The sequence below is a fragment of the Cinclus cinclus genome, chromosome 18 (genome assembly GCF_963662255.1).
Source record: "Cinclus cinclus chromosome 18, bCinCin1.1, whole genome shotgun sequence".
Taxonomy (NCBI): domain Eukaryota; kingdom Metazoa; phylum Chordata; class Aves; order Passeriformes; family Cinclidae; genus Cinclus; species Cinclus cinclus.
Window position 1 is genome coordinate 6,483,990 of NC_085063.1, and position 20,262 is coordinate 6,504,251.

Genomic DNA, 20,262 nt, shown 5'->3' on the forward strand with positions numbered 1-20,262 from the left:
CTGAGCACCACTGGGGAGAGCCTGGCTCCATCCTCAGAACACTTTCCCTACAGCTGCTCACAGACATTAGTAACATCCCCTCTTAGTCTTCTCTTCCAGCCTAAACAGCCCCAGATCCCTCAGCTTTTCCTCCTAAGAGAGATGCCATTTTCACAGCTCTCCCCAACCTCAGGAAGCTCCATATCTCTCCTGTCTGAGTAACCCAAGGGAGCCCAAGGGAAAGAAGAAAAGTAGTCCAGGAAAAACAAAACCAGAAAACCTAAAGACCAAGACCTGGCATTTTCACAACCATTTAAAACCCACCCAGCCACAGCTGCAGGGCCACCCACATTTCCCACAGAGTTTTCCACTTGGCTGGTCTGTGCATTTGATAGTTATGGTAAGACTTGTTCTGCCAAAGGCCCGGCAAGTGTGGATCCAGCCTGGGATAGTTTCCCTCTGCTCTGCCATTATCCTGGGCTGACCTCTTTATGGGGTGCGTAAAATTCCTGGTTTATGGCACTGCATAGGAATGGCCCTAAAGCCTTTGGCTGATGCCAGCTCTGATGGTTCATAGTAAAAATAACTACTAGATGCCAGCTGATGATTCCCATGGCACTCCATGACCACTCAAGGGACTTTCAGGATCCCACCTAACACCAGCAGCAAGCAGGCTTCACCTGGGGAACTGGGCTGCTCCAAGCTGCTCCAGCACATGCTGCTGGTTGCAGTCTGCAGGATTGATACTGGATCCAACGTGACACAACTTGAGGTCTCCAAATCATTACACAAACTTCAATGTGGACCCTCATGCCTAAGACTCCTGCCCTGCCATGGGAACTGTGTGCTTACTAGAGTTTTGATTGTAGTTACAGCTTTCTGTCAAGAAGTTCCATTTTGCACTTGAAGCCTGGCTGGCAGAGCTGTAGCTGGAAGCAGCATGAGCTCCCAGCCCCGAGGCACCTTTTTCAGCAGGCAGGAACAGCGAGGGATCGTCCAAAACTCGTATTTCAGCAGGCTCTGCAGGCTGCATGGAGCCATCCAGTGGAGCGGATCTGTAATGAGCTGCAGAGTTAAGAGCATTTCTGGCATGGAAGGGAAAGGTAATCCCAGACCAGTGGGAACAGATTGTTCTGTGCAGGACAGCAGGCCGTGGGGTTTTTATGGCCCTTCTGTTCAAGCAGAAGCTTTTAAAGGACCTCTGGCTGTGCTCTGCTTTGGTTCTGGGGAATATTTCTTCCAGTGATTTTCCTGTCTTTTGTTTAGCTGGTTGTAAGCAGTGTCTATTCCAATCACAAAAGCCACATCTGAGATGGAAAGGGCATACCCCTGAAAGCAGCACTGTCAGAAGCCAAGCAGCACCACCACTGAGCTCCCACTGCTCTAAGTGAACCACAAGGTGGTAATTTGTATTTTGAGAGAATAACTGAGAAGCACAGTGGTGCCAGTGCTCCTGCACTCCCAACTCAGGGCTGGCTACAACTCAGCACTTGGGGTCTGCTGAACCAAAGCTCCCCAAAGCTCTGGGGACACTGTGGCTGCAGAGGAGAATCTTGTGCTGTGGCAGAGAAGTAAGCAGGTGGAGGATTTCAAAATCCTGCAAATAGAAGTTATGAGCAACAGAAGCTTTTTCCTGCTAAAGAAAATAAATCCTTGCTGAGATGAGGGTGCAGACATAGACTGCGCCCAACAATTAATTTGCAAACTGGCTCCAATGTGGCCAAGTAGGACAGGACACATATATGTGAAACATGGCAACTGTGAAAGGTGAGATGTTAGAGCAGGTGAATCCCTTTCTTTGCTGCAGATCAAACCCCCTTGCCTGGTCCTACCTGCATAAATCCCAGCTGATCCAGGCAGTGTGCTACAGACTTGGCAGATCACAGTCTTAGAGGGTCAACTCTGCCTGTGAGCCGAGAAAGCAAAACCAACCAGGAGCAGCACAAATGTACAAAACATTCAAGTTTACTTCCAGCACCATTCCCAGCATGTAAGTTACACCTCTCCCAAACAGAAGTCTTTTACTTTTCCCAGGCCCATAGCAGTGCAGTTCAGTAGTCAATGGGCTTAGAACCATTTCCCATCTTAGCAATGGAAGTGATCTCTCAGCTTATCAGATCCCAAAGAGAGATCCAGGCAGCAAAACAGAACAAGCTGTTTCCAGCAAGACAAGAGGCAGCAATGCTCTGCTATCTCAGCCTCCCCACAGAGCCCTGCAGGCAGTGCTGGCTGCCCAGGTTCCTCTCAGAGTGGGGGTACCCCCCTGAATTTTCGGATGACGTTGGCCAGCCGCTTGGCCAGCCCACCCCGGCTCGGCTCCTCCACGTGGAACGTTCTGGTCAGCAGGTTGTAGAAGGAGCCGTAGCACACGGCCACCACGGTGCAGGTGAGGCAGATGACGTTGTAGGGCATGCTGAAGTCTGGTGTTGGCAGGTTCACCAGCAGCGGCTCCGTGTACAGGCGCACAAAATAGCTGGAGCCATCAGAGGAAGGAAACCTGGAGAGTGGAAGAAGGAGAGGCAGGGTCAGCCTGCACAGGACCAGCGCTTCGTGCTTACCAGAGAGGATGAGAGCAACCACAGCCCACAGGTTATGGCACAGCCCCACTCCCCAGCACAAGCACACTCACAGCGAGGTGAAGAGAGGGCTCTGCTCCACATCCATGTCCTTCATTGCAGTGACACTGGGCACTAGGGCACTGAGCACAGATGAACTAAGGGCACAAAGAACACACCCTGTGTCAGTCCTGACAGCAAATTCATCTCCAGAGACCTGGGCAGTAAGTGTTATGCAAAGCCCAGAAAGAGATGAGGAGCTGAGAAATGTCATTACCCGACATAAAAGCCATGATTGGGGTCAGGTGGGTACTCTGTCCACTTCAATAAGGCCCTCTCAAACTGGATTGTGATCTTGGTGACGGAGTTGGCTGGCAGCTGGATCAGCATTTCCAAGAGGTGAGGCCGTCTCCGGTCCTGGGCTGGCTGGTAGTGGATGTAACCTAACCCCAAAGAGATTCTGGCAATGGCACTAGGGGGACCTTATCCAATCTCACATTGCCTGGACATCTCCCATGAGGTGGATGCTCCTGCTTCCACTGTCCAGAGAGAGGCTTTCTGGGCAACTGAAGATGTACCCATAGCAAGAAGCATGTATTAAAGCTACTGACCTGTGAAAGTCAGGTATTCATAAGAAAGGTACACATGCAAAATAAAACCCAATCATAAGTTTTAAATTGAGCTTCCTGTGCTACAAAAATTAGTTCATGTTAGTTTAAACCTTTGTTGGATAACAAAACATCATCCACGTGCCTCTTATAAATAAAACAGATTTAATGGTTCTCGTCTGCTGTGAGCACTGAACTTGGGGCTAGGAAAACATCCTAAAATGTTTTGTTTCACAATCCAGTTTCCCAGTGATCACTGAGGCCTGTCAGAGGGACTCAACCATCTTTGGAATGAGCTGCTCATGCCAAGGGAATCGGGTGGCATGTGCTGCTTGGAGGGTTTACTTACTGGGCTTGTTTTCCTTCCCTTTGGTGATGATAGTCAGGGTGTGCACGTAGAGCCGCAGGTACCAGGGCACAGTCTCCAGCAGGATCACAGGGAAGGCTCGGTAAGGGTGAGTGTTGTAGATGAGGGTGCAGATCTCCCCGGTCTGCAGCCCGTACCCCCCCACGTAACGCTGAGCATGGAGCGTGGGAATGGGCATTTCCACTGGGGAAGAGGAAGGACAGCAGTGAGGTGATTTTCAGCCCTGGAGCCCTAGTCAGTGGTGCAGATGAAGTGAAGTTCTGCTCACTCACAGCTGTCTTGGGGCCGCTTCCACTTGAGCTGCACATTGAGGCTGCGAGATGTGTTGAAGAGCGAGGGGCTCAGCAGGTCATAGACAGCATAGGTTTTCTTGTCTCCCTGGACAATAGCTTCATGCACTGATGTTGGAGGTGGGGACACTTCCAGTAGCTCCTTTTCCTGAAGAAAGCAAATGGACCATGAAAGGAAAAAGTGCCCCTTGAAGAAACTGGCAGCACTAGACAAAGTCCTTCCAGGTAGTCCAGAGCTCTCCCACCCAACAACCAGGTCTGTGCTCTTGCTAACACCACCAGGTTCATCCCTTCAGCCCTGTTCAGAGCAAGGAAATCACCTCCCTTCATTAGCCCCTGAGGGACCAGGCCATGTCTGGGATGGAGGTGAGGATGTTTCAGAGCCACGTGACTAGGCTGAACTGAGGAAGTGGGGCATGCTTTCTGGCCCATAAGCTTACCTTATTTTTAGGGGAAATGTCAACGTAGACTTTGCTCTGCGATGCCAGAGGACATGTGTCAGTCAGTGTGCGAGAGAACATCTTAAAGAGGGACCAGTCTGTGGAAAGCAAGGTCAGGTGGCAGGTCAAGTGCTGCAGGCTGGGACCACTTGAGCACACCCACCAAGCTTACCTTTCTTTCCCTGGCCGCTGGAAAAGAAGTCAAAGACCACAGTGAGGGTCTGTCTGAGCTCCCAAGACATAGCCAGGCAGGAGGCATCCTGGACAAGAAAGAGACAAGTGGCTCTGATGACACCTTCTGGAGGGAGAGGACACCAGTATGGAGCTGGAACTCCACCAGGATTGCAAGATTTCCACTGGGGGTACCAGAGAAGCAGGATGACAATTGTGTTAGACACAGTCTAACACACACACACACATCACAGTACATCACAGGGTAACTGGGCAAACCACTGTGATACCTTGCAATGTGACAAGGTGGCTTTGGATTTTCTCTTGGGGTGTTCGGGGAGGGAGCCGAGCCCAGCACTCACCCTGCAGATGGGGCGGATGTGCACTGCCTGTGAGTGGTAGCTGCTGTGGAACAAGCGCTCGGCTTTCAGCAGCACAGCGAGCCCGGCCTGCAGGGAACAAAGGAGAAACTCAGCCCTGCCCTGTCCTCTGCTCCCACCAGAGAAAGGCCCTGAGGGAAATTCCCAGTGCACGCTCCCAGATTGCTGCTGGGAGCCCAGGTCCATCAGGAGTGGCCCAGTTAGGCAGCAGGACTTGTCTTCACCTTTGAGCCACATGGCAGCAGCTTCTTCCAAGGGGTGAGGTTCTCTGTGCAGACAACTTCCCGGGGCAGGACAGCATAACGCAGCAGATGGTGATCTGTCCCTGCACAGGGAGAGGGAGGTCAGCAGGCTGGTATTACTACAGGCATGAGGAGAGCAGCAAATCTGTTCCACTCCCAGTGTACATCCCACCACCCTCTCAGTATCCCTGAAATGCCATGAGCTCCACCAGAAGTAGACCCCACTCTTGGAAAGAATGGGTAAGGATATATCCTAGCAGATTTTTTTTTGTCAGTGCCTTAAATCCCGTAGTCCTCTCTGTTCTGTAAAACACTTTTCATAGAGAGAGATAAGGGCCTAGGAGCATCTGCCATGTACTACTTGTGGGTTTCCTCTTTTTAAATCCAAACCTTGTTTTTAGGGAGAAGAAATCCTTCTATGAAGAGGTTAATGGATGCTGTTGTACACACACAGACCCAGAGTTGTTGCACAACCTGCACCTGGAATGCTGGCAGTGGAACAGGCCAGAACTAAAGTGAGAGGCAAGAGTGAGAGGGCAGAGCCAGGCTCACCATTGGCTAAACCCAGGGGTTTGAAGGATGCTGTTGGAATCACTGTGTTGGTCGAGTCAATGAAGTTGAGAGAAGCACAGAATATCCCCGAAAGGATGTTACTTAGTTCTTTCCAGGCTTTGTCAACACTGTGTGAGAACAGGCACCAGAAATTACTCAGCAGGTCAAATCCTTGAAACAACAAGTATTAAGTCAGTAACATTCAGTAAATACAGTGGGGTGACCACAGTGGATTACTGAAGCTGCACGAGTGTGCAGAGAGACTTCTGGGCTTGCACTCCCCAGTTCTCTTGGTATTTTATTCTGACACATTAGATCTGAGGGACAGCAGGGGCACACAGCAGGGGCACACAGGCATCACACAGCCAAAGGACATGGCAGTGGGCACAGCTGGGATGTGAGGAGAGAGGCCAGGGGAGCAGGGAGCATGCAGGAAGTGATGTGTGTGAATGGGGAAGGGGCTGTGAGACCCAAAGCAATGCCTTGGTGCAGCTCCAAAGGCTGACTGACCAGCAGATGAGGAATGGGACACTTACAGGAAGGAGAGAGCTCTGTGAATCCCCACAGGGCTGCTGCAGCTTGAACAGGGCAGTGTGCTAAGGGAGATGGTGACAGGTATTGGATGGGAGTCAAAGGAAGTGAGTCATGGATGAGAGGGCAAGATATAGCCCCACTGTATTAGTGCAGCAAGGGGTTTGTCATCACAGAGCCCACAAGGGAATTACTTGGGCCTTTAGTGAACAAGAATTTGCCCTCAGCACCACATCCTGTCCTGTGAACAGATGGGGTAAGTTCTGTGGCTTGTTAGAGCTACTCCTGGGCTCTTCTTTCCAGCAAACACTTTTCAACCCAGGAGTTCCAATCACACACTGTGGCTGCCTCATGAGAGATGAGCAGCAATTCCTGGGAGCACTGGCCACAGAGAGGACCTGGAGGGACAGATCCATGGCTGGGGTACCTACTCGGTGACCGTGGGCTGGAACCAGACCCAGAGCTCAGCGCCAGCGGGTGCCTGGAGGGGAGGCTGCCCCCAGTACCGGGTGCGCCAGAAGCCCTGGGTGAGCGCGAGGTGGAGCTCCCGCACGCCCAGCGCTGCCACCAGCCGCCCCAGCGCCTTCGGGAAGAGCCTGTAGTGAGAGACTGTGGGCAGCGTCAGTCCCTGCCCATCTCATCCCCCTATCCCTCCCCTTGACATCACACCAGGGCCTGCCCAAACATGACATCACCCCCTGACACTGCCTCTGCTCGCACCATCACACACAGCCCGCTTGAATCACGGCCCCGAATGATGTCACCGCAACGCTCCGTCCCCACAGCCCCGCTCTGCCCTGTCCCTGCTCACTTCACCCGCCTCTGGCGTCACTCGCACCAGTGACGCCATCGCTGAAGGCAAACCATGACGTAGCGTGGTCCCTCCCCGATAGCCGCGTCCTCGCATCGCGCCTCAGCCAATAGCAGCGCGGTCCGCCCCCGGGCCCGCCAATAGCAGTGCGGTCCGCCCCCAGGCCAGCCAATAGCGGCGCGGTTCGCCCCAGGCGGACCCCCCCCTACCTGCGCCCCGCTGCAGGTCCGCGTCCCAGCGCGTGCGGAACTGGAAGGTGGCGGCCACATCGCCGGTGGGCAGCGGGCTCAGCAGCAGCTCCTCCCGCAGCGCGTCCCGCCGCTCCTGCTCCGCGTCCGCCCGCCCGGGCCCGGGCCCTGCCGCCAGCAGCAGCAGCAGCAGCAACGCCGCCGCCATCCCGCCACCCGCCCCGCCCCTCACGCGCCACTTCGCGCCACTTCCGCTTCCGCCCGCCCCGCCAATGGCGCCGCTTCTGGGGGTGCCATGGAGACGCTGTGTCCCGTCCTGGCACCCGGAGCTGCTGAACGGAGCGAGCTTGGAGCCTCCGCGGGGGAAAGCGCCAGCCTTGCTGTGCCTACGCCTATCCACAGCCCAGGAGTGAGCGCCAGAGCTTTCACGGAACCACAGAACGCTCTGTGTCGGAAGACACCCACAGGGATGGTCGCGGCCAACTCTGGTGGTTTCAGAGGGGGTTAAGCGGTGCCCCGAGGGCTCCCTTCCACCAGTTTGAAATTGCTGCTGCAAGGGGAAGCCCTGGCGCGGTCTCAGCTTGGGCGATTCCCTGCAGGGTTGGGCTGTGCCCGAGGACGCTGCGAGGACTGTGCCTGTCCCCAGGTGTCCCCATTTTTCAGCTCTTTCCGAGGCTGGCGGCTCTCCCTCGCTCCTCGTCTCCTTTCCAGAGGGCAGCGTCTATCTCCTGGTGCGGAGCCATCCGGGAGCGTCCCGTTTCCAGAATCCGCCAGCTCGGAGCCGCCCCCGGAGAAAGTGAACGGCAGCCACAGCAAGGCAGCGCCGGCGGTGACCGCCCGATGGAGCTCACACCAACTCCTGTTGTCCCGGTGGCGATTTGAGTGTGGTGAGGATTTGTTCCAGTAGGAAATAAGCGTAAAAATTATAACAACGTGTTGTTGTCACTTACCAGCTGCTATTCCCACTTATTTGCTGAGATCTAAGGTCCTCATGCAATGATAACTTGGAACTGACAATGTGATTCAGTATTTGTAACGAATAAGGAGTTACTTTATATGTCTTTTTTTCCCCTCTTGTTAATTAGTGCCATCACATACAACCAGAAAGTCAGCATGCCCAGAAAAAAAAAAAAAAAGTCATATTTACATAATATTGTTGGGTTTGGTTTGGGTTTTTTTTTTTTTTACACTGGGCAACTCCTTGCAAAGGATACTGTTAGGTAATAAAGGTTTAGATGCATTTTGGAAGTGATTAACGGAATTAAAGGTGAAAACATCCGTCCAGAGCAGTTAATTACCCTACACCTAAGTAGGGAACTCCCTGTGCTCTCTGAAAAGTCATGAAGCCTGGCCCTTTTTCTTGATCCATTTCCCAGCTTAAGGCAGCACATGCAACACATTTATGTTGCATTCAGATATGGGGCACTCCAGCTGGTCCCACGAAGTGTTAGTTGACACAGGAAGCATGCAGTAATGTCTGAACACCTGCTGGGAAGCAGCCAGGATAAGGAGCATTCCCTGGCTTCTGTTGCTGATCTCGCATGCCTCTTTCCCCGTGGTGACCACGGTTGTGCTGATGCAGGGGCAGGGACAGTGCTTTCCTGGCCTGCAGCCACTGATGGTGGCAAAGGGACCTGTGGCCAGCTTTGTGCCCAGCTCCTCTTGGCCTAGCCTGCAGGGATCAAGTACAGTGGGCTGTAAAGTGGCCTTATGTTGGTGGTACTTCCTTCACTCCTGTGGAGCAGCAGTGGGAGAGCAGCTGCTGGTGTTCTCTGCTCAGCCCATTTGCATGGGAAGTCCCCACTGTGCTCATGGCTGGTGATTCCAGGTCACGAGAACCCCAGCCCTGCTCAGGCCAGCTGTGTCTGTGCTGGTTCTGCAGGGCCTCAGTTGCTCACCATTGTGAGCTGCTGTACCAACAGCCCTTCTCTGCCAAGGTCTGTGCTGTCTGTTCCTGCCCTGGGCACAGGAGCCATCCCTGGGCTGTGACACAGGAGGCTCCATTTGCTCCTGCATGGCACAATGAGCACGCTGGCTTTGCACTCTTAGCCCTCATCCCCCGTGCTATTTTCTCCCAATGACACGCACACCCTCTGCTTGGTTAGATCAGTGTTATTTCTTTCTGTGCCATCGTTAAGTGCTTGTCTGGACAGAACCTTTGTCAGTAGGGCAGGGGAACTCAGATCCTAAGGGATGGCTTTCTGGGAATGGTGGGGCTCTGGGATGCTGAGCATTTTGGCTGGGGGATGGGTGGAGGTGAAGCAGGGAGTGTTAGCAGCAAAGCCTGAAGAGTTAAGTTTGGGAGCTTACAATACCCCTTTCCTTCTCCTTTGGCTGCCAGGAGAACACATGGAGGGAGAGGAGGGGAAAACCATCTCTCCCCTCTGGCAGGGCAGCAGTCCAGGATGGGGTTTACTGAGCACCAGCAGCATTCCTTCTTCTGGGCTGGCAAGTCCGTACAGAGGAGGCTGGGATCAGGGCAAAGCTGGCTGCTAGCTTCTCACCACCTGCTCTTTGGGACTGTCCTCCTGCAGGTCCTCCTCATCCGACTGCACCACGGGGGTCTCGGCCCCCTCCTCGCTGGTGTCCAGGCTGTTCAAATCCGTGGAGGCAGAGGATGTGGAGGAAATGCGAGACTTGCTCTCAGCTGCATTGGGCACTTTCAGGGTGATCTCCTCTGGGCACTGGCTAGCATCTGCCCCTGGAGAAGAGAGCAGTATGAGAACAAAAAAGGCTTTTAGAGGTTTATTGCTGCCTAAGCTTCATGGATGGCCCCTCCAAGACTCACTCCTCAGTGAGCTGTGCATTCCTGACTGCTCCCTATGTGGCTACTCCAGCCATTCCCCACCTCACACCCCCATCTTGGCTCAGGGCAGTTACTGCACATTCCTTCCCAGTTTTGGCAGTGGAGCCTCTTCCTTCTTGCCTGAAACAGCTCAGAGCCGTGCTGTGTGAGGCTGTTGACTGCAGCAGGGGAGGAGACTTTTGGTTTGACCTCACTACAGTGTGAGAATGGGGAGGAATGTGCTGGCACCCCATTCTTTCCCTGCAGACCTTCCCTGGTGGAGGTTCTGCAGCCTTCCTGCTCAGCACAATGAGCTCTCTAGCATGGTGGGGGACCTTGAGAGTTGTGACAAGGCACTGGCTGCTCCAGAGAAGCTTTGGGACAAGGGAATTTGACTCACAGACTCTGAAGATGCCTGTGCTCGTCTTTTGCAGCACAGTATTTACAGGGGTCTGTATATCTGGGCTGTGGAGGTGGATACTGATGTGGAACAGCCCAGTATGAGGTCCCTCCAACTTCAGAGACCCAGCACCAATATCTGCCTTTGGGTGGGTGTGGATCTGTCCACAGGGTGGCTGAGGCTGAGGAATGAGTCAGTGTGGGCACTGGGGGCAGGAAGGGCTTCCAGTCTGGCCCGCAAAGGGCTTGGGACTGCACATACCTGGCAAAGACCCAGCAATGCTGCTCTCCTCTGTCCCACAGCCCAGAAACACATCCACAGTGTCCTGATCTGACAGGTCCAGCACGTCCATCTGTTCCAGCATGTCTACATTCACCTCCATGGAGGAAATGCTGCCTAAGGGAGCTGCAGAGATAGAGGCCAGCAAAAAGGTGAGTGATAGTGCCAGGCACAGGGCACTATCAGCTGTGTGCAGGCAGGACCCTGAGGTCAAAGACCAGCCTTGCCACAAGGAACTGAATTCTACTTGCTGGTAAGAGGTCCCAGGAAAATTATGTTTCCTTAAAACACCCCTCTGGAAGCCTCTGCTGTGTCACTGCATTCCTTGTCCCTGCTCCAAAATGCAGCCTGCCCAAAGCCAGACTCTACAGAGTGCCAGCCTGGGTACCCATGTGCCTTCAGTTAAGGGGTGTGAGTAATCCCAGCACACCCACACGAAGCCAGTGTGGTCCCATCTTGGTTCAGGACATGCATGTCCTGTTTAGATTGGGGATGTCCCATCAATCTGCAACCCCTGTGTCATTGACCCTACACCCCCAGCCCTGTGCTGGTGCCCACAGCACGTACGTCTCCGGTGCTCTATCTGCAGGTGAGACATTGGGAAGAAGAAATCCACATCATGCTGGAAAACCTCCTCAAAGAACTTCTGCCGGTCCCGTAGTTTCAGCTGCTGCTGCTGCTGCATTTGCTCTGCATCCAGGTTCCGCTGGGCCTGCTCCATGTCAGCTGGGGACAAAAGGTGAGGAGAGTTGGACCAGGCAGGGCTGTCTGAGCCCTTTTGCCTGTCCCAGCTCATACTGCATGGTTGTGCTGGATGGTTGGTGGTTTACAAAAAAAAAGCTCTGCTTTACCAGCACACATTGATTTAGTCACCACGGGTAGATGTTACACACTAGAACAACGGCATCACCAGTACTTGCTGTGCTGGAGCCTGAGATCCCTCCCCTGGGGTGCAGGGCAGCCAGGAATGGGGAGCTCATACGCTGTGCTCACAACTGCTGAAGGGAATTATCGAGGGAGAAGGGGATCTGGTGTGTGATCAGCCGCAGTTTGCACACGTTCAAGTTTCAGTTTCCCCGCTACCAAACAGAGGGCTGTCTGTGAATGCTAACGAGCAGGGGAACTCCCAGGGTCAAGAGCTGGCCTTAGTGCTCCAGGCTTTCTGGACTCAAGGATGTATAAGGAATAAAAGGAAGCAGCAACTCTGCCACCCCTGCCCATGCACAGCCCAGCCTGTGCACACCCCCACCACCACCGTCACTATAAATGCAGCCGCGCCCACGCTCGCAGGCTCCCGCTCACATCCCCGCTCACAGCCAGCTTGGCTTCTGCCTGCACAAACATTTTCATTCCTGTAATTCCTCGCGCAGTTCACCGCCGGTGCCTGTGTCCCCAGCTCAAGGGAGGGAGTAATGGGAGCCCTTGGGCTGTTGTTGAAGGAGCTTGCTGCTGCATCTCTGATCTTGGTAACTTCCTTTTGGGCTGAGTACCCAAAATAGCAAGGACCCAAGTGGCACAGAGAGGCTGTGGCTGGTGGCCCCAGCTGTTCCCAGGCTGGTGTTTGACCTCAGCCATTCCACATTTCCTCTGTGCTGCACTTGGCCCAACCAGCACAAGGAAAATGTGATTATTGAAGCAGGCAGTGTAATAACCAAGGAAACCAAACAAACATCCTGTGCTCTGCCTGACACAGCCCAAACCCTCTGCTCCTTCAGGCTGGGGAGGAGGGAACAGAGGGAGCAGCATCCCCACCCTGTCTGGCAGGAAGAGGGGCAGGGGCAGGGGCAAGGACACCAGGGGAGCTGGCTGCCAGCATCATGGAGCAGCACAAGAGCCACATAGGAAAAAAGTGGTGAGCCTGGTGAGATGTCTTGGAAATCAATATCACATCTTCCTGAGAGCTCTCCCAGGGTTTCTCTGCATCCTCTTTCTAGGGCATCCTTCAGTGAAACCCCATCATCTGCAGGTGCCTGCCCCAACGGGCTGGGCTGTGCTGGCAGCACCACGTGGGGATGCACCGTGACTCAGGACGACTCACCACACACTCTCTGGAAGAGGCTCTGGTCCTCTTCTGGCTGCTCAACGTCTTCCTGCAACACCTCCGGCAGCGGTCCAAGCTGCCTGCAGGAGTCTTTGCCTTGCTATGTCTGACCAAAGCACTGGTGCCTGCTCTGGCGCTGAGGCTCAGTGCAGGGCCCAGGATGGTGATGCCAGTGAACCTTTCCTCCTGGGAAAGCCAATTCACCAGATGGCTGCAGCCCGGTGCTGCTGGGCTACAGCAAAACCTCCGGCCTCCCTGTGCTATCTGCAGAACAGAATGGAGCCAGGGACAAGGAGGGGATGATCAAGGCACCGATTATGGATCTGTGTCCCTTTAGCAGCTGGCTGTTCCAGGCAGAGCTGTGCTCCTCAGCCCAGCTGTGCTGAATCCATGGCAAATTGCCGTAGTTCACCACACCGAGGAGAGCCCGTCGGGCTCCAACTGCAGGGAGGCTGGGCTCAGGGCAGAGGCTGTGCTGGCTCTGGGATTCAGGATGACAGACCAGCTCTCCATGGGACATCTTGCCAAAGGGATCTCAGTGTGGCGGTAAGGAAGGACCAGTGTCCAAATCTTTCTGCAGTGCAAATACAAAATAAACCGGAATGCTGCTGGGTGCTGTCCTGAGTGCCATGAATGTGGCTGATCTGGGCTGTTAACGCTCTCCCTGACATGTGACCGATACTCGGAGTAAGTGTGCTTGGGGAGCATGATGACGGCTGCTGGTGGCAGCATTCCTGTGGGCGCCAGGGTTTCTCTTGAGGGAGAAATTAGCAGGACCTGTTTATGAACTTGTTTTCGAGCTCTGGTCGGGGAGTTGGGCACGAGCACTGAGATCCCATTATGTAAGGAACGCCGGCAGCGGGAGACAGCAGCTGGAGCTGCGCTTGGCCCTGCGTGACCCGTGACCGCGGTGAGAGCCGGGGATGGAGCCTTCCCCCCTCGCAGGGCTCTTCCGGGCCCAGGGGGAGCGAACAGCCCTGCTAGTGTGGCTGCCCTTCGGCAACCCTTGCCGGGGAAATAAAGGAGCGCGGCGTTCCCTGCCGCGGCCCTTCCCCATGTGACGGCCGGTCACACTCCGTGGCTGTCAGTCGAGGGGATTGTCTCATCCGGCTGGCATGTTCCCACCGCTGGACACGTTCGCACACACAATGCGGCCCCTGTGCACCGTGGGGGATCTGTCGGTACCTGCTGGTGGCCTGGCTTTTATTACTATTGTCATGGTTATTACTCCAGCCCGCTCAACCACGGGGTTGGAGGCTGATCAGCATTCAGAGCCAGGCTCTGCCCCGCTGGCTGAACCGCCCAGCGCGGTGCGGCGGCTCCGAGCGCCCCGCTGCCTTCAGATCCTTCCGGCTCTCACGGCTTGTTCGCCAGCGCAGCTTGGAGAGGAACTGGGGCCAAGCACTGGTGCAGAGTTTGGGCGGGCAGGACAGGGCAGCATTCCCCGCAGGAAGGGCAGGCAGGGATTTCCTTCTCACCTGCTGCTAGGCAGATGGCCACAGGGTGGGCTGTGGGTGAGGATGATGGCCCAGTGGTCCCTCTGCCCTGCCAGGGCACACCGAGGAGCCACCACCCCTCGCCTTGTGAGGGTTCATGGCCACGCTGTTCTGGGGAAAGGCGTGGAAGGATTGCCTGAGAGGCAAAGCTCTGTCAGCTCTCCCATCCACACCTTCGCCAAAGCAGGCTTGAGAGAGGAGCAACTCCTGGGATGCAGTTTGGATCGGGCAGGGGCCAGACAGGGCTGGAGGGTGCTGGGAGTACCAGCTCAAGGTGTACACGGACGCAGCTGCCTTTCCGCTGGGAGGGAATGTGCTTTTTATCCCTTATGGCCAACGGGATCTTGGCACACCCCCCTCTGTGCCGGTAAATAGGAGGGGTGTGTTTGGGTTGGGAGAAGGATTGTTAATGAAGGCACAAGGCCAAGAGAGGACGGGAATGGCCTTTTCTTGAGGCCACAGCTCTGCAATAGCTTACAGAGATTTCGAGAGATTTATAGAAGGTCTTGAAAAATAAAATGGGCTGTGGAACGGAGCAGCAGGTGCTGGGGAGGTGAGCAGAGTTTAAGTGGGAGGTTGTTCCAAGCATGGGTCAGTTCTCTGATAAATGAAAGGGTTGGAGTAAGCTGGCTTTTGCCCTTCTCCCCGAGCTTTCCTGGAGCCCCAGACCCCTGACTCTGCTGCTCCAGAGAAGCACAATATGCCCCACTGCCCCCAACTTTCCAGGATGTGCCTTCCCCCTCCTCACACGTCTGCGAGGAGATGGGTGAGGGGTGATGCAGCTCCTCAGCTGCCTCGGCATCTTCTGGGAGGCTGTGCATAGATGGAAAAGCCTTTCCCTGTCACCCTGCCCCAGCACAACCCCTGCGGAACAAGGATAACTCCCAAGGGCTTTCAGCTCCTTCAGCCTTGGAAGGAGCTGGTGAGGAGAGCTTGGAATGCCCCAGAGAATCACACAGTGTCAGGCCACACAGAGATGGGATGCTCATACTCTGGCTGCCTGAGTGTTAATGCCCTGCACAGTTTTCCATCGGTGCGTCTGACCTCGTGTTGCAGCACAGCAAAAAATAACCGTAGTCCTGATGAGAGGAAATGCATCAGGAGAGTGCGAGGGAGGCAGTGGTTTTGGCAAGGGAAAAACCGGGGCGGGGGGGATATGGAATGGAGAATGGAATGGACATGGCACCTCGTAACCCCTGTGTGTGCCGTGGTTTCATCGCCTGCACTCCTCCGAGCGATCTCCAAATCCCCTGCGTCTCAGCACTAAAAATATCCTTCCCTGCCGCCCGGAGCTCTTCCCCGGCAGAGGCTGTGTCATAAGACCCTGCTATTTGCGGGGCCCTGCTTCCTTTCACGCGAGGAGAAGCATGAGAACGGGGCAGTGTGGTGCCCGAGGCACGGCAGGCACAATCCGGGCACGGTGCCTGGCAGGCTGCTCTACAAGCCCCGGTCCCCCGACTGCCGCTCGCCCCGCTGCTCGCCACTGAATTTGCTCTGTTCAGCATCCTCAGCCCTGCGGGTACGGGGGGATCCGTTCCTTCAGGGAGCCACGGAGCTCTGAGGGCTGCCGATGCCACTCCAAAAAAAGCCCGTGACCCAACAGGTTTCCGAGCTCTGCCACTTCCCAAGCAGGTGTCCCTCAAATCCCCCCGCTCCCCGAGCATCCCCGTCCCAGGCACGGAGCTCCCCGGGCAGCCTCTGCCCTAAAGCAGCCGGGCAGCGGGGCCGGCAGCAGGTTGGTGCAGCGAGGGGCGGCCGGGGCTGGAGGCTCTGGGGGCGGCAGGTGTGGCACAGCTGCTTTGCCGGGGCATCAGGTGGGCGCTGCGGGGAGGATGGAGGGGTTGTGGCACCCGCGCCCCGCTCGCCCGCCCGGTGCGGTGCCCCGCTCCCATCCCGCCGAGCCCACCCCGCGGCCGGCACTTACCGGGCAGCCGCCGGCTGCGGCTCTGCGCCCCGGGCCCCGACATGCGGCTGCTGCGACCGGACCGGGCCGGGCCGGGCCGGGCCGGGCGGGGGGACGGGGATCAGTGCGGGGCCCCCCCGCCGCCGCCGCTCTCCCAAGCCGCGCTGCGGGGCGGCGCTCGGCGCTGCACGGGGCGGTACCGGCGCGCCCATCACCGCCGCACCGCGGCCGCGCCTCCCGCCTGCTGCCCCGCCGGGGTCCCGCACCGCCGCTGCCGGGGCCGCCAGGATGGGGTCTCCGCTTCACAGGGAGAAGCAGAAAGGTCTCCGGCTTCCACGGAGAGCAGGGTCCCCGTGCGCGGTACCCGGTTCTCTGCGTTGTCGGGACCCGCGGAGTGTCCCCATGCCCCGAAGAAGGGTCCCTGCAGAAGGTCCCTCCCCACCGCAGCCGGCCTGGCAGGGATCAGCGCCCGCAGTGGTGGGCTGCAGGTGCCCTGCCCCGGCAGGAGTTGTGCCCTGCGTGGCAGGAGGTGGGCAGGGGGAATCGGGGGGAAGCAGGGGCTCTGGCTGGGCGAAGAGAGCAGTTACCATTCACGCTTGCTTTTTCTTTGCTTATTTTCTCAAAACGCCCAGCTCACGCTGGAGAGAGGACAATGTGATATATTGATGGGCCCTCCGCATCTCATTCCTGGCCTTGAGAGACCCTTATCCCCGGCAGACCCCACTCTGGGGTGCTTTCTCCCACGTCCAGCCCTGCACATCAGGGCTGCTCCTTGGCAGAGCCAAGGACTTGGCCGCCGCCTCCTTCCTGTGTCTCAGCAGGGTGAGTCAGTGCCTCGCCGTGCCCAGCGCCAGCTCTGCCCGGAGCCTGGTCACTGCCAAGCCGGAACGGGGGACATCCACTGTGCCCTTTGCTGTAGCTGGCAGGGAGTTTCCAGTGTCTGTGGCGTGTCCCGCCTGTCCCGTCCTCAGTGTGTTCCTCTCACTGTCTGCATAACAAAAGATAACTGGTATTGTTTGTGTCCCAGTTCTATTTTGGCTACCGTTGCTTTTCCGCCCCCCCCCCCCCCCCCGCCCCCCCCATGTCTCCTGGGACCTCCTGCTGCCGAAAACTGGCTTTGTGCTGGGTACCCGGAGCCTGCACCCTGAGGCTGGCTTCAGCTTTCACAGTGGCTTTGAATTTTGTCCACGTAAATGTTTATTCCCATCCATAAGTATTCCCAGTCCTACCTGCCTGATGTTTGCACGTAATGTGGGATGCCAGCGCTGCTGTTTGGGGAGACCAAGCTGGTGTAGCACGAGTTGGGGCTTATGGTCTCTGAGCAGCTGCATGTCCAAATCTCTGCTGGGTACCTGCCTGCGCTGGCTTGTTCACAGCTCCGTGTGGCCTCCGGGCAGCATCAACCCATCCGCACCGTCCCTACTGCCCCCCTGCCCTGCCCTGGCTGGCCCTGCCGGTGGAAGGGCGAGGAGGCAGGGACGGGGAATTAGCTCAGGTCTCTGCTATGTGACGCGTCTATGTCTTTTGGCACCAGCCGCTGCTGCGAGGCGTGGAGGCTGGCTGTGCGCACACGAGTTTCCGGAGCACCCCGAGGTCCCCAGAGCTCACTGCATCCCGAATCCCGGCTGCGGGGACAGCACGTGTGGGTGCTGCCCGTGCACAGTGACACGTTCCCAGGCCCTTCGCTGTCGTGGCCCCTTCATCCTGCCTTGCCGGGAGGGCGCTGGAAAAGCACTGATATCATCAGCACCGAGCCTGACTCATCCTGGCTCTTCAGCACAAGCCGTGCCGCTCAGCGGGGCACACATTTTATTCCAATTGAACCATTTCAGGCAAGCCAGCTCTACATAATGATTTTTTTTGTTTGTTTGTTTTTTGTTTTTTTTTTTTTTTTTTTTTTTTACTCGTAGCAAAGCGTGTCTGCCCCGGGCCAAAAGGTGAGAGGGGACAGAAGTGACGCTGGAGTCAGTGAAGAGTCTCCACTTCTGGTACGGAGCCCTAAGAATAAGCCTTGCCAGAAACCTGCAGGGTCTGTCTCGGCTGCTGCAGCATCCCTGCCTTCCCTGTGCCTCCAGTGCAGGCTCACAAGCACTGCCTTGTGTCAACAGCCCTCGCCCTTACCGCAAATGCCCAGGTCACGAGCCCAGGGTGGAATGTCACCTCTTCTGTCCACGACACGAAGTCCAGCGCCTGCCAAAAGACCTCAGGGAGGGAAGCACCGAAGTGCCCCTGTCATTGTGAGAAAATGCAAGGTGACTTGCTCCTCCTGCCCTTCCTGCTCAGGTTTCTCCCGTTTATTAGAGGTTTGGGAGGTGAGTCAGGGAGCTGCGGGGTGAGGATGGAGCTGGGGAGGAATCGGCAGCTAAGGGAAAGGCAAATCAGTTCCAGGCACAGGTGAATCACTTGCTGGTGAAAATACATCGTATTCTCTGGGAGGCGTGCATGGATGAGGCTGGGAGTTAGCTACAGCTTGACTCCACCAGAAAATTGTGGAGTCAAGAGAAAAAACAAGGCAAGGCAAGGCTGCTTTTCCAGTAAATGAGGCGATACATTGCAAAGGAGAAGCCTGCAGCCGGCAAAGCTCCAGCAACCCGTGGTCCTGTGGCTCCCTTAAAAGGGGCGATTTTAGCCTGGGACAGCGGGGAGACAGAAAAGCCATAAACACCCTCAAAGGAATGTGGCTGCTGAGAAATGAGAATCTCTGCAGGCGAGGCGAGATGGGGGGAGCCTGGGTGGGGTTTGTAGCACCACTCCATGCCTGCAGCCAGCCGATTCCTTGGCCATGCCCTGTCCTTAGGGAAGGACTCCCATCCCAGTGCTAACAGTCCCCATGTGGTGCTGGGGGAGGCTCCTGCCAAGCCCTGGGGATGTCGTGTTCCCATGTCCTCAGGCCCCACACCATACAGACATCCCTGCTTGCCAGCTGCTGGCACGAGAACAGGTAGAGCTGGGAGGTCGTGTGAAGGCAGCAGGACACCAGCCTCGGCCAAAGACAGAGCAGGCAGGGCTGGGAGAGGGTGACTGTCCCAGAGGAATTTCCTCTTCAATCATATCCCACTTATTTACAGGCAGAGCTATTCCGCACAGACTTTGCCCTTAGTGCCATGGAGCAGCCCTGTGTCCTGGGGCATTGTGCATATTCTTGGGAAGAGTCCTTGGGGATGGCTTGTCCCTGCAGGTAGCTGTGGGTATGTGGTGACACCTCTGGGCCAGGCTCTCCCATGCATGTCCCAGGCTGGTGGCAAATGGAACATGCACCAGTCAGTAGCCTAACTGAAGTGACCATGCTGCTTGTTTTTCTTCCAGGGCGGATGGTGCAGCACGTGGCACGCATCTGTAAATAAATGTTGTAGTTCATAGTTTTTGTTGATTTTTGTAAAGAAATAGTCTTCGGTTTTCAAACCCCAGCTATTTTGCATTCAATTTGGGTACATGCAGTGTTTGCAGAGTTGTGGTTTCCAAAGGCTCCACGTGCCTGGGGATGGGGGTGTCTGGATGTGATGGTGCAGCTGCCCCAGGGATGAGGGTACACGTTCACAGAGGGGTCCCACTTACGAATGTCCTGGTACTAGTCGTGTTCATGGGCTGGTGCAAAGCAGTGTCCCCAAGAGCAAAGCTGTCACCAGCAAAGAAAGGGGTCTGACATGACCAGCCTCCACAGCAATGCTGCCAAAGAAGGCAGGAAACTTTCCATTCCCCTTCCTGCTGGAGCCAAAGGGATTCCTGGAGCAAGAGCTAGGATCAGGCCACAGACATGCAAAATCCCAACTGATGGCACAAAGGCCGTGCAGCCTTGGGAATTGCTGGAGCCAGGGTCTGGGCAGAAGATTTTGGAGTTGTAGGTGCTGATGTTTAAGGCTTCGACCCTTCAAACACACTGGGCTTTGCTTCCCACCCTTCATTGTGCTCTCCTGTGCTGTTCAAGAAACTCAAACCAAGCGAAGAGATCCTTGCCCTGCCCGGAATCCTGCCGCTGGCAGCAGGCACTGTCCCATGTCACTGACTCGTGTCACGCCTGGAGTGGGCAGCAGAGGCTGTGGTGGGCAGGGGACGGGAGCCTTTGGGGTGAGGATGCTGGCACCGGAGCGCCATGGGCGCTGTGCCTGGAGGTGAATGCAGAATGCGGGGAGCGGTGGGTGCTGGCAGAGTCCCGGCGAGATGCCATGCGGGGAGGTGCGGGGCTGCGGGATCCCGGGGCTGCGGGGTGAGGGGCTGGGGATGCCCCTGGACGCTCGTTAGCCTTG

The 20,262-nt window shown here is 56.2% G+C and overlaps 2 protein-coding genes and 1 long non-coding RNA gene across 4 annotated transcripts; 1 reads left to right on the forward strand and 2 right to left on the reverse strand.

The window, feature by feature from the left end:
* Positions 1-1,926: 1,926 nt before the first annotated feature.
* Positions 1,927-7,322, reverse strand: PIGT (phosphatidylinositol glycan anchor biosynthesis class T). The gene is made up of 12 exons (XM_062505072.1): positions 7,136-7,322; positions 6,547-6,724; positions 5,585-5,712; positions 5,015-5,115; positions 4,773-4,859; positions 4,412-4,499; positions 4,240-4,337; positions 3,782-3,947; positions 3,492-3,692; positions 2,812-2,977; positions 2,609-2,692; positions 1,927-2,476 (listed from the first exon to the last, which is right to left on the reverse strand). Exons 1-12 carry the CDS (start codon positions 7,320-7,322, stop codon positions 2,224-2,226), a joined length of 1,737 nt encoding a protein of 578 aa, XP_062361056.1. The 3' UTR covers positions 1,927-2,223.
* Positions 7,323-7,388: 66 nt separating this feature from the next.
* On the forward strand, positions 7,389-19,353 carry LOC134051388 (uncharacterized). Its single transcript, XR_009933781.1, has 4 exons — positions 7,389-8,001; positions 10,602-10,730; positions 11,168-11,317; positions 17,929-19,353. It is a non-coding gene; the product is annotated as an uncharacterized LOC134051388 (long non-coding RNA).
* On the reverse strand, positions 9,196-16,177 carry DBNDD2 (dysbindin domain containing 2). Of its 2 annotated transcripts, XM_062505109.1 has the most exons (4): positions 16,040-16,177; positions 11,146-11,304; positions 10,561-10,704; positions 9,196-9,815 (listed from the first exon to the last, which is right to left on the reverse strand). In XM_062505109.1, exons 1-4 carry the CDS (start codon positions 16,080-16,082, stop codon positions 9,607-9,609), a joined length of 555 nt encoding a protein of 184 aa, XP_062361093.1. In that variant the 5' UTR covers positions 16,083-16,177; the 3' UTR covers positions 9,196-9,606. The 2 variants fall into 2 exon arrangements, with proteins under 2 accessions (XP_062361093.1, XP_062361092.1); XM_062505108.1 differs by lacking the exon at positions 16,040-16,177 and having other exon boundaries at positions 11,146-11,374.
* Positions 19,354-20,262: the final 909 nt, after the last annotated feature.